This window comes from Mobula hypostoma, chromosome 17 (assembly GCF_963921235.1).
Source record: "Mobula hypostoma chromosome 17, sMobHyp1.1, whole genome shotgun sequence".
Classification (NCBI taxonomy): domain Eukaryota; kingdom Metazoa; phylum Chordata; class Chondrichthyes; order Myliobatiformes; family Myliobatidae; genus Mobula; species Mobula hypostoma.
Window position 1 is genome coordinate 27,547,411 of NC_086113.1, and position 13,603 is coordinate 27,561,013.

General features: G+C 39.4%; 1 protein-coding gene across 3 annotated transcripts in view; it reads left to right on the top strand.

Annotated features, from left to right (window-relative positions):
* Positions 1-13,603, top strand: part of LOC134357903 (cadherin-12-like) — a 669,532-nt gene that overhangs the window by 371,498 nt on the left and 284,431 nt on the right. For 2 of the 3 annotated variants that reach the window (XM_063069667.1, XM_063069666.1), the window contains exon 3: positions 13,021-13,315. The exons of the other annotated variant lie outside the window; for it this stretch is intronic. In XM_063069667.1, coding sequence (XP_062925737.1) covers positions 13,021-13,315 — 295 coding nt within the window. The remainder of the gene's footprint in view (positions 1-13,020; positions 13,316-13,603) is intronic. 3 annotated transcript variants of the gene reach the window in all.

Here is a 13,603-nt window from a genome sequence, read left to right on the forward strand (position 1 = left end):
ATTAAAATAAAAACTTTGTAATATGAGTTTGGAAATCTACAAAATGAACAAATTTCTTACTTCTTTTTAGTGCTGCATTTTATTCATGAATATTCTTTGCTGCAGAGACAATGGGCACAATCTTGTTAAAATCATTAAAATGCAGCATTAGTTATTTTTATTGTTTCTTGTAGCAGATATTATTAATAAGTACGCCTGATTTATGCTGCCAGGCAAATCAAACCTTGAACATACAGATGAATCAGTTGTGCAGTTTCTAGGCTCTATATACCTTCAAGTACATTGAGATCTAAGATTTAATGTGGCAGAGTCAGCATAATAACCACTGCTAAACTTGTGTTTCAGAGCTAAGATGAGAACAGTGACAATCTGAGGAGAGTATGTTCTTGTTTAAGTAAAGGGCTATAACTATTCATCAGCACGGATAGAATTTTGTAACAGCTTAGAATGCTATTGCCTAGAAACTGGGTGCACCCTATTCTTGGTGTGTTCACAACAACTTTTTAAAACTGAAGGAAAAGCTAATTAAGAAGATATGTAGGATGGTTTTCACCCAGAACTGGGTGCAGAAACACGATCTATGAGGATCCCAGCATCAGTTGTAACTGCTGTGTCATTGTTGCACATACTGCTAGAAAGTGAGTGTAGTAATCATAACAGAGACAGCACGACAGCTGAAAACATTAGCTACACACACAAAACGCTTGAGGAGCTCAGCAAGTCAGGTAGCATTGACGGAAATGAATAAACAGTCACTGTTTGGGGCTGAGATCCTTCATCAAGATTGGAAGGGAAGGGAGAAGATGCCAGAATAGAAAAGTTGGTGGGGGGGGGGGGGGGAGAGAAGAAGGATAGTTAAAAGGGGATAAGTGATGCCAGGTGGGTGACAAAGGTAAAAGGCTGGTGAGGAGAGTGAGAAGGAGTAGGGGCACCAGGGGATGATAGGCAGGTGAGAAGAGGAAAGAAGCCAGAGTGGAGAATAGAAGAGGGGAGGAGGGGGGAAACAATTTACTGGAAGGAGAAATCAATATTCATGCCATCAGGTTGGAGGCTATCCAGAAGGAATATAAGGAGTTTCTCTTCCTCCCTGAGGGTGACCTCATCTTGGCACAACAAGAAGTCATGGACCGACATGTCGGAATGGGAATGGAAAGTAAAATGTTTGGCCATCGGCAACGTCTGCTTTAGGTGGATGGATTGGAGCAGAGGTGCTCGACGAAGCAGTTCTCCAATTTACGATGTGTCTCATCAATGTAGAGGAGGTCGCATCGGGAGCACCAGACACAACGTAAGTTCGCAGGACAAGTGCTGCCGCATCTGGAAGGACTGTTTGGGGCCTTGAATGGAGGTGAGGGAGGAGATGAATGGGCAGGTATAGCACTGCGGCTGCTTGCAAGGATAAGTTTTGGGAGGGAGATTATGAGTGGTGGGATGAATAGACAAAGGAATCATGTAGGGAGCGATCATTGCAGAAAGCAGTGGGGGAGGGTGGGGGATGTAAAAAGATCAATGATGGTAGGATCCCTTCGGAAATGGCGGAAGTTGCAGACAATGATATGTTGGATGTGATGTGGATAGTAGGTAAGGACCTGAGGAACTATATCATTTTTAAGGTAGCCAGAAGATAGTGTGAGTGCAGAGGTTCCAAAAATGGAGGAGATATGGATGAAGGCAGCATCAATGGTGGAGGGAGGGAAATCCCATTCTTTGAAGAAGGTGGACATCTCTGATGCCCTGGGAAGGAAAGTCTCATCCTGGGAACAGATGCAGTGGAGATGAAGGAACAGAGAAAAAGGAATAGCATTTTTACAGGAGATGGGGTGGGGAGGGGAAGAGGTACAGTCAAGATGACTGTGAGGTTTGGTAAGTTTATAAAGATGTCAGTCAGCTGTTTGCCTCGAGAGATGAAGACAGAAAGATCAAGAAAGGGGAGGGTGGTGTCAGAAATGGACCAAGTGAATTTAAGGTCAGGGTGGAAGTTTGAGGCAAAGTTGATGAAATTTGGGAAGCTCAGCATGGGTGCATGAAGCAACACCAATTCAGTCATCAATGTAGTGGGGGAAGACTCTTAGAGAAAACATTGTCTGAAAGGGGAGAGAAAAATGGGTTGATTATGGACATGATGGGTGGATAACTCTGTGGTAGATTCAGTTGATGGATCCTTTTGCAGTGAGTGGCCGGTAGCCATTGCAATTTGCAGGCTAATCAAGGTCTAATAATCACTGAATGAAGATTGTAAGTGATTTTACTAAAATAGTAGACAAAGAGTTAATGGAGTTACAGTAAATTATTTTACAAACTACTGCTGTTAAAGGGTAAAGCTGGAAGATGGTGTGTCCCTAGGGATTGTTTTTGTTATCATCACATGTACAGAGGTCCAATAAAAAATCTTTTCTTATATGCTATCCATACAGGTGATTTCATAACACCAGTACTGTCCATGGAGTAATACGACAAATACAACAGAATGTAGAATATTATGTTAGTTACAGGAAAAAGTGTGGTTAAGTCAAACCGTAATGTGCAAGGTTAAATTATGAGTGCAAGAGTCCATGTTATCATACAAGAGATTCATTCAGTACATATTTTGATAATAGTGAGGTAGAAGCTATCCTTGACCTTGGTAGTATGTGCTTTCAGGCTTTTGTATCTTCTTATAAAGGATGTGGCCTATTAACTGCAATTTATTTCTCAAACATTGTTCAATGTGCTTTTGTATTTTTTTTTATTTTAAGAGATGCAGATTTCTTTCAAAAACTTTGGTTTCTGTCGGCAGTGGACAAAAATTGTGCTAACTGACTTTATGATATTGTCAGACATGCAATAGGCAAATGTGAATAACACCGGTCTCACTTGGACATCTCCAGGCCACTTTGCCAATAGTTAACAAAGGACCTAGAAATATCTGCTTGCACCATCTACTATCTGCAAGATAGGTTAATTTCTTGGTGTATATTTTAACTCTGGGGATCTATGCTAATAAGGGTCAAGACAGAACTATGCTATTGCTCCACTTCTCTTCTCAATATTTGTTGATGCAATGCTGCTGCTCACTTCCAAACAACTTCCTACTAGATAAGGTTATCTTTATTTGTTAATGTACCTCGAAATGTACATGGAATGTATTTTTTTTTAATAAAACATACCAGCAGCAATAGACCACAAACTGAGTCAGGGTTTAATGTTAAACCACTATATTTATTAGTATCTACTCAAAATATTGAAAATTAAACAAACTACTCCTCTAAACAGAAGTTAACAGTGTATTACGTTTATAGCTCCCAAACCGTCAAGCTTAGGAGCAGTTCTTAAAGTTTTAAGATGGCAAGCTCTAAAGTTTCAGCTTTCCACGGAATAGGTGAAGGGAGAAACTTGTAAATCCACATTAAAATGCAACAAGAAGGCAATCACGAAGAATTCCACAGGATCCACGCTGGGAAAACGAAGTAACAGTCACAGAAGGTCTCATCCGTCGAGTTGTATTCCGAAATCCATGTAGAAATAGACGAAGGGTCTTGGCCTAAAACGTCGACTGTGCTTCTTCCTATGGATGCTGTTTGGCCTGCTGCGTTCCACCAGCATTTTGTGGGTGTTGCTAGAGATATTACAAGGTGACAGTCACGGAATATTCCTTAGCACGAGTGGACACCACATAACTCACCTGAATCCATGTAAGGGTTAATGAAAATGCTCCAAAAGTCCATATATGGATCATAAGAAGTGACAGTCACATCTCCAAAATGCACTGTGTGCTGCTCATTCACCCACTCCTTTGGGCATGGGAAACCATCAAACTTCACCCATTACTGTAGCAAGCTCCTGCTCGCAGACCGAAGTCTTATGTTTTATGTCTTCCTTTTCTCTCTCTCTCTCCCCCCCTCCCTCTCCCACCCCCCCCTCCCCTCGCTCTCCCCTCCCTCTCTCTCTCCCCTCCCGTATGTTTAGGTGGCATGGACCTCCTGGAGCAGGCACTGTTGTTGTTAAGTCATTATTGACATGTGTTATTGTATTTGTCTTTTTATGATTGTGTTTTCTCTTTGAGGATGTTGTATTTAGCTCTCAGCAGGCCCAGTATTAGAGATGTGATAAATAAATGCAGCCATGTTGCATAGCATTCAGGAAGGTGTCATGGTACTTCCTAGGGGCATCTCGTGTAGCAGCAGAACTCTCAATGAATACGATCACATAGCCTCATTTCAGCCTGATACAACTAAAAAGCACAACTGCACCCAAGGTCAGTACAGTCAAGAAAGATGTCTTAATGTGTTTAAACAAACTATCGCTGCTTAAAACTGATGGAGACAATACTGATTGTGGATGGATGCGTCCCTGTAGGACTCCACTGAGGAAGCGTGGCTGCAAGTCAGGGATACAAGTGCATTTAAGGAAACGGGGTTTTAAACTCCCAATACCAACTATCTTGCTGGCAAATGTGCAGTCTCTGGTGGATAAAATCGATTATCTCAGAGCCTGGAACATCCAGCAGTAAAGCAGTAGGAGGAGGAGAAGATGGTGGCACAACGGCAGCGTGCGCGGCCACTTCAGTGATGATATCTGTTATCTGTCAAGTCGGGGACCATGCACAATTCTGATTTGATGGAGACAGACGTGAGAGTACGGAGGAACATCTGGAAAGCTTCCGAAATGCCTGCTTCGCTACCGCTGCTACTGTGTGGTAACCGGAATCTCTGGAGCAGAAGGTCCCGAAATCCTCAGCTTTGCTTGTTTCAGCAGCTGGGGTGAGGTCGAAGGCACTCGGCAGAGGATGGCGCTCGGGAGGCTGTATCGGAGAGGCTGGTCCTCATCCCTGGATCTTTGTTAGATTGGCAGGCTATGATAGGTGGGATACCATGAATTGTTTCTCAAGATTGTGTGGATCAGGTCCATGGTATCTAGAGATCAGAAAAAAATGGGAAGAAATCTAATTAAAATGTACACATTTCTTACAGGCAGGTTGCAGACCAGGGGAATCACAATCTCAGAATAAGGGCTAAGCTATATTTAGTGCATGCAGAGGATGGTAAATCTTTGGAATTCTTTACTTAAGACTATATAAGTTCAGCCATCAGGTTCTCTCAAATCAGAGATTGACTGATTCTGGATATTAAAGTGATAGTACAGAAAAGCATATCAAATAAGATCAACTATTTTTGGATGAATGGCAAAACAGACTTGAAGGAATGAAGGACCCACTACTGTTCTTATTTGTTATACTCTGATGTACTATCCTTTTTGTAGTTCACCATGCCACCAAGTTTAGTGACATCAGCAAACATTACAGTTTTTTTTTAACATAGTCATCCATTAGTCTGGTGAGACCATGGATTTGTGCATTGGAAGGTTTCCAGGGCGCAGGCATGGGCAAGGTTGTATGAAAGACCGGCAGTTGCCCATGCTGCAAGTCTCCCCTCTCCACACCACTGATATTGTCCAAGGGAAGGGCATTAGGACCCATATAGCTTGGCACCAGTGTCGTCACAGAGCAATGTGTGGTTAAGTACCTTGCAAGGCTCGAACTAGTGACCTTCAGATCACTAGACAAACGCCTTAACCACTTGGCCATGCACCACATTACAATTTAACCCTGGACATATAGTATATATATTGTAAGTCCAAGAGACTGACAGTGTAACCATCCCTTAGGAATTCTAATGTATGCTTACTTTTAAAATAAGAAAATCTTTTACTTCTACTGTTTTTTTTTGTTTTCTTTCTATGTTGTTGCGGACCCCCGTATTACATCAGCTTCTATGTTGATGACAAGCCAATTCTGTGAGCTGTTATCAAATGATCTTTAATGGCCTTACCCACAAATAAGCCACATCTCCCTCACTGAATTTCTGTGTAGCATCATCAAAAATTTCTGATGACACTGGAGCATTTTTATTTACTTATCTATTGAGATACAGTGTGAAATAGCCCGTTCAGCCCTTCAAGCTGCACCACCCAGCAACCCCCAAATTAATCCTAGCCTACTCACGGACGATTTATAATGACCGATTCATCTCCCAACCAGTGTGTCTTTGGATTGCAGGAGGGAACCAAAGCAACCAGAGGAAACCCACGTGCTCACGGAGAGAACGTACAACCTACTTACAGGCAACAATAGGACTTCTGTCATAATCATTAACTCAGCTCATTGAGTAATGATTTGATCTGTATGAACAGAATGCAAGACAAGCATTTCACTGTATCACAGTATGTGACAGTACTAAACTCCCGAAGCTGAATAAATTAAATGTGACACAACAAGCAAGTTGCTGGAAGATCTCAGCAGATCAGGTTGGAGAAACTCAATGGGTCATGCTTGTGTCTCTGAAATAGCCTTGATTTCCTTTTAACAAATCCATGCTGGCTTTCTTTAAACAATTTCCTTTTGATCATGTGATACTGATTTCTGCCTTTATTTATAGTTGAACTTTCCCCATCAAGATTATCCTGACTGGATTGTGGTTATTGGATTAATTTCTGTACATTCTTTAGAATATGCGTCCAACTTCTTTAACTTTCTGAAAGCAGGATTCACTACTGAATTTAAGATGTTGTATGATTATGGTCAGAGCTTCTGAAATCCCTTCCTTTATCAAAAGGATCAGCTGGCTTATGTACTTTAAGAGAAACCAAATTCAACACTCTTCTGTAACTGTTTCTCTTCACCCTTTATGTGATTGATACTCCAGTCTATACTGTTATTCTTTGTTGCAATCTCCCTGCTAATTTGCTCCTTTGTATTATTCCACAAATGAGAGCCACAGAACAATTCCAGTAGTGGAATCAAACCTCCATCGTTTCTTGGGTTTAAAAAATGATAAGATTCTTTCCTTGATTATTTCAGAACATTATTTCCCTCTCCACTGCTGCAATACTCTCCAAAGTCAATACTACATATTTCCCTCATTCCTTCCCTTCTCAGTCTACCCAGCAATATGTAGAACTAATCCCCGTTCTCATTTTAGCCAGGGCTTTGTTTGTTACATTTTGCAACTTCAAAACATTAAAACTAATTGAAAACAAAACAAGGAACTAGTGAATAAATGTGTGTACTCTGTCACTCTCATCATTGTCGGATTCTTCATCAGCAACATGCAGATTAGTACCCTTTTTGAAACTGCAGCTAGGTTATCTTTATCTCTTCCCTGTGCATGCAGTCCATTTATTTTCATCTACCCAATACACTCTTTGAATGTGTCCTACTTTGTTTCATTTTTTGCAAGTTTCACCATTAAATCAGCATTTGTCTAGTGTATATGAATCCCTGCCAAATGATAAGAATATTTGTTCAGCCAGGCTAGTTTCTGTTTTGATGTTGCAATTTTGTTTATGCTCACTTTCTTTTCTGACTGCAACTCTATCTGCTGTTTTCATTGATACAGTAATTTCAACTGCTCTTTTAAATGTAAGTTGTGCTTCAGTTAAGAGATGTTTTTGAATGCTTTCTTACAAGACTTCATAAATTAAACAATCTCTTAGTGCATCATTAAGTGAAATCTTACGAGATTCCACAAACTAAACAATCTCTCAGTGTATCATTAAGCCCAGCATTGAACTGACAATGCTTGGACAATCTCTCCAATTCAGCCACGTACGCTGAAATGCACACCTCATCCTTTTGATTCCGCTTATAAAACCCAAGGTCTTCTTCATTCGGCAGTGGTTTTGGTTCTAAATGTTCATTCATTACTTTCACAATATCAGCAAAGCTCATTTTGGCCGGTTTGGTTGGAGCAGTTAAACTTCTAAGCAAACTGTATGCTTGTAAATCAATGCACTCAGCAAAATTGGCACTCACTTCTCATTGGCTATTTCATTTGCTTCAAAATACTGGTCAATATAGATGAATCAGATATCCATTGAGCAATTGAACACACCCATCTATCAGAGCTGCCAGCCAATTCCGCTTTTCTTTAAATATATGGTTGTTATCACCTGGCACTCACTGTTTATGAAAATATGAATTCTTCCATTTTCTGCCTTTTTACAAAAACTTGATTGTCTTTCCTTTTGTGAAGAAAATGTGCTGCTCCAAAGGGGGAGAAAAATCCTGCTCTGCTTTTGTTTTATCTTGACCATTTTATGCTGTGCTGTTTTAGACTTGAATATTTCACTGCAAGGTAGTTGCCTCAGATTCATTTAAAAATATCTCTCACCACTGTTACGTTTTGTAACTTCAAAACATTAAAACTAATTGAAAACAAAACAAAGTGCAAGGAGATAAACAAGTGTACTTTGTTTTCACTTTAAGTGAGGCAGTGCCGTGATGACATATGCAATTTACTTACTTTTACAAATAACCTACAGTGCATAATGTTAACAACAAAATGCTTAATCAAAAATATATTTACAATATTACTCTAATATTACTGAACGATTAACTGCACAGCAGGCTGAGTCCGTGGTGAAGAAGACAAATGCAATTTTGGCATTTATTTCAAGGGGAATAGAATATAAAAGCAAGGAGATAATGCTAAAGCTTTATAAGCAGGCCTCATTTGGAGTATTGTCAACAGTTTTGGGCACTATATCTCAGAAAGGATGTGTTGTCATTGGAGAGAGAGTGCAGAGGAGATTCACAAGGATGATTCCGAGAATGAAGGGGTTAAGATATGAGGAGCATTTGGCAGCTTTGGGCCTGTACTCACTGGAATGTAGAAGAATGTGGGAGGATCTCATTGAAATCTACCGAATGTTTAAAGTTTTAGCTAGGGTGGATGTGGAGAGAATGTTTCCTATGGGTGAGTATCCAGATCTAGAGCGCAGAGCCTCAAAATTTAGAACAGAAGTGAGGAGGAATTTTTTTTAAGCTAGAGAGTATTAAATCTGTGGAAAGCTCTGTCACAGGCTGTAGTGGAAGCTGATACTTTCCTGATCAGTGAGGGCATCAAAGGATATGGTGAGAATGTAGGTGTATGGGGTTGTGTGGGTTCCAGGATCAGCCATGATGGAATGGCGGAGCAATCTCAATGGGTTGAATGAACCGATTCTGCTCCTATGTCTTATGGTCTTATGCCATTGGGTTAGAGGCTACCTCGATGGAATATGAAGTGTTGCTCTTCCAACATGAGGACAGCCTCATTGTATCAGAAGAGGATGCCATGGACTGACATGTTGAAATTGGTACGGGCCATGGAATGAAATTGTTGGCCACTGAGAAATCCTGGTTGTTATGTATGGGGTGAAGGTTCTCAATGAGTTCAATTTCATTCTGGAATTTTCGGGGGAGGGGGAGGAGCAGTAAATGAAAGGCTTCTTTCTGTCTCATGGTTAAATGGGAGTGATTGGGATATATTCAATCCAATTCACAGTACATAAAAGTCTATGAAGACACTGCACACAATCCAGCACTACAAAAAGAAGTCTTTTTAGGAGTCTTCTTAAAAAAAAGTCTTTCAAGAGACTGTTATATAGGTACATGGAGCTTATATTAAAAAAAAGAGGGCGATGCCATAAGGTAATTCTAGGAAGTTTCTAGAGTAGGTTACATGGTTGGCACAACACTGTGGCCAGAAAGGCCTGTAATGTGCTGTAGATTTTTATGTTTTTACATTTCTATGTTTCATAAAGAAGTGACTGTCTTGAGCTGTTTTAAATTTTATACCAAAGTAAATCAAGGGAGTTAAGTTTTGTATTGGCTTATGTTGTGACTGTGAAAAAAGTCACCGGAGAGACACTGAAGCTGGTGAATATAAAAGTCTTTATTCAGCCAGACAAGCAGGAATCATACTGGAGACACTCTTGGAAGAAGAGACCTCCCTGACCCAATATTACATGACATTTTTATATTCTAAGGTAACTGCAGGACAATTCTATAGTTACAATGTATCCACAATGCTTTCTTTGAATTATATATAATTTTCCAAACACCTCCATCTTCACACTAAAAACCCAAAATGAATGTTAATCTTCATTGACTCTGGCCTGCATTCATGCGTATGCAGCCATCTGAGGTCAAATGAAGTGTTTTCTTTGATTGCAATTAATTTAACCCCAGACTGCAACTCCAAGGACACCATTGTTTTGGCTACATTTTAAACCCATCTACAATCTATGTACATGTCTGAAGACTGATTGCTGTTGATACTAGCATTTGCCATAAATCATAACTCCAGAATATGCTCTAACAGCTTTTGTAAGTGAAAAATTACCACATGTGGAGTTCTACATAAATGGATTTTAGCAAGAATGTATGAGGAAGAAAATTGTTGAAAACTAAGAAGCCAACAAAATGAGAAAGTCACAGAGTGATATTTAGAATTGCTGGCCCAGAACGTTGACTCTTTCTTTATTCCTCTCCATCGATGCTGTCTGACCTGCTGAGATCCTCCAGCATTTTGTCTGTGTTACTCTGGATTTCTACCATCTGCAGAACCTCGTCTTTAAAATTTTCCTCACTATTTGTTGTTTGAACACGAACTGATGAATCTCAATGCAATCATTGCAACAGCGACGATATCATTGTTCCCTAGCCCTTGAACAATTTCTTTACTTTTCCAAACACTCTTCCAATAAACATCTTACCAAGATTCAGGTGTTTGAAGTAACATCTTGTAAGGACTAAAATATTTCATTTTAAAATCTATCTCGAGATTTTCTAAGGTTATAGAAATATAACTAACATATTAATAATTAAAATACTCCTGGTTATACTAATCAATGAAAATATTTGACATAAACACCTTGAATGCTTGTGCATTAATATCCTAATGTGTAGTTGAAAGCTTCAAGTTTTGTTGAGACCCCAATTTTTGTCTATATATAATGGACATCTAAAAGTCATCTGATTGAGGAGCAAAGATGAAAAGCATTCATAATGGAGCCTGTTCCAATTTTAAATCAATGAGTGAAAAATAGAATAGACTTAATTACAGGGTTTTGATCTTTTCTTGCCAGTTTTTCTTCAGACATTGTGTCCAGAGAGTCTATCTCAACAAAGATCGATAAATTTGCTCACCACATTGTTTAGCACTGTAGTTGAGCTGTTTATGGTATAACTGAGAACAGCCAAAAAGACTATTTCACACTTAAGTCTCACCTCCCAGGGAACTCATGGCTTTGGAATTGGATTTTTTTTGCTGGCTGGCTTTTAATATGCCACTTTAATCTATTTACTGATTGTGTGCTTGAACAAAGATCACAGTTAATTCTGACATTGACTAGTATTATACCAACAGTTGGATAGTCACACTTGTTTTAAAATGCAAGTGGTTGTATGGCTTACTGTCTAAGATTTAGCTCCATTGTAATACCAAGCCTGATTTTAACTCATAATGGTATCTTAATACAGTGGATTCCTGTCAATTTGGACACATTGGGACCAGTATATTTTAGTCCAATTAAGTTACTATCCCAATTTCATGGAAATAGTTAAAAAGGGTATAAAAAGGACAAACTGAGTAACAGGTTATGTATTTAAGTGAAATACAGAACAAATTAGAACACTATCGATACTACTACGGTACTATAAAGCTGTGTATTCATTCCTCATACTTATCGATGGAGGAATTAATTTATGTTGTGTTCTTTTGACTGCAATTGAACAATATCAGTGCAGATACCTAGTGCAGATAATGGACTGCCTTTAAACAATGCTGTCAACAATTGTATCCACCAAATTTTCATTTTAATTTTAACATTTAAGATGATTGTCGATACCTTTGAATTCTTAGCATTTCCTAACTTGTCGAAATAGTGAAACAGCTGGGAGTGGAATGAAACTGTATCTAGCATCTCCACGCTTGACTGCTTGAAACCACAATGAGCAAAAAGGTTCTGAATTGTATTATGGCTTATTTCTCGCCAGCTATTGGTGACAAAAATTGCAACTTTTTGAAGACAGAGACATGCGACTGATTCTATTTAAAAACTGTTTGCTTGAGATGCGGTGCAGTGTCGAACAGCCTTTTGATTGATGCTAGTTAGAAACTGGCAACAGTTTCCTGCTCCAATTAAGCGGCATAGTGTCCCAAATAAACAAAGTGAAATTTGCCTGTTTGCTCGATTAGTTTTTGCTCTTTAAGAGATATCTCAAAGCAGCTGCCCCAATTAACCAATGGCCCACTTAACCAGAATCCACTGTATTATGGATCATCTCTTTTTAAAGACAGCTTTTCTTTTAGATTGTCCTAGAACACTATGATTATGGAAATTAAGCTCAATATTTCAATAGGTTTCAGTAGGTACATTTAATGTCAGAGAAATGTATGCAATCTACATCCTGAAGTTCTTTTTCTTTGCAAACATACACAAAAACAGAGTAGAGCCCCAAAGAATGAATGACAATTAAGTGATAAAACTCCAAAGCCCCACTCCCAGCTCCCCCCTCCCATGCATAAGCAGCAGCAAAGCAACAACCCCACTCCTTCACTCCCCTACCAGCAAAAAAGCAACAGCACCCCCCTCTAAGCACTCAAGTGTGCAGCAAATCATCAATAAAGCCACAGATTTGCAAGATCTACTCGTTCACCCAGTATTCGACATACCACAGACTCTCTCTCTCCCCCCCCCGCCCCCAATAAGGGAAAAAGAATTGTCCCTGTTTCACAGTAAGAGAGGAGACAGAACAAAACAACTCGCTGATTTATGGTGTTAAAAGCCTGTGAACTTTGTTCATTTGTAAAATTTGTTCATTTTTTTTTTAAATAGTAAGCTGGGAGATATTTGTTCAATGAGCATAATTTATGTCTTTTGGAGACAGAAGAAACTGCAGATGCTGGAATCTGGAGCAACAAGTAATTCTTTGGAAAAACCCCTTTGGAGAAGCATCTGTAGAAGTAAAAGAATTGTTGATGTTTCTGGACGAAAACCTACGTCAAAGCCAGTTAACAATTTCTTCCCAACCACAGATACTGGTCTTTCCATTGAGTTCTGTCATCAGATTGTTTGCTAATTTATTACTTGATCTTGGAACTCCTTAACTGTTAGATCACATGTTCTTTTTTTCAGAAATATAGAGTTACCAAATAGAATCTACATTTGATTTTACCAGTTCCGCTTTAATAACCTTTGATTTCTGTGTTGGCCCAGCTACACTCTGACCTGGACAACGGAGATGGCTCTGTAACATACACTCTCTTAGGCCAAGGAGCTGGCTCGATTTTCACCATTGATGAGATAACAGGGGACATTCATGCAATAAAGAGTCTGGATCGAGAAGAAAAGTCTTTCTATGTTCTTCGCGCGCAGGCTGTGGATACAGAAACCAGAAGACCCGTGGAGCCCGAATCTGAGTTTATCATTAAAGTTCAAGATATTAACGACAACGAACCAAGGTTTCTGGATGGGCCTTATGTTGCTAAGGTCCCGGAAATGTCTCCTGCTGGTAAGTAGAATAAGATTACGATAATAGCTACCAAGTTTGAATATTATTTTAATTTGCTAATGATTACCCTTTAACTGCTCAATTTGTGAGGGAACCTCAAAGTTTGAAAATATATAATCAGACTAATCTCCTGAAAAGAAGATATTAAAACACAAAAGAAAATAGATAAAGGAGCAGGAGTAGTCCACCTGTGACCTCTTAAACACCCTGTGCTTTTGAAAAAGCAAATCTAATCTTGGCCTCAGTGCCACTTTCGTTCCTGCACCCCACTGGAACAAAAATATATGT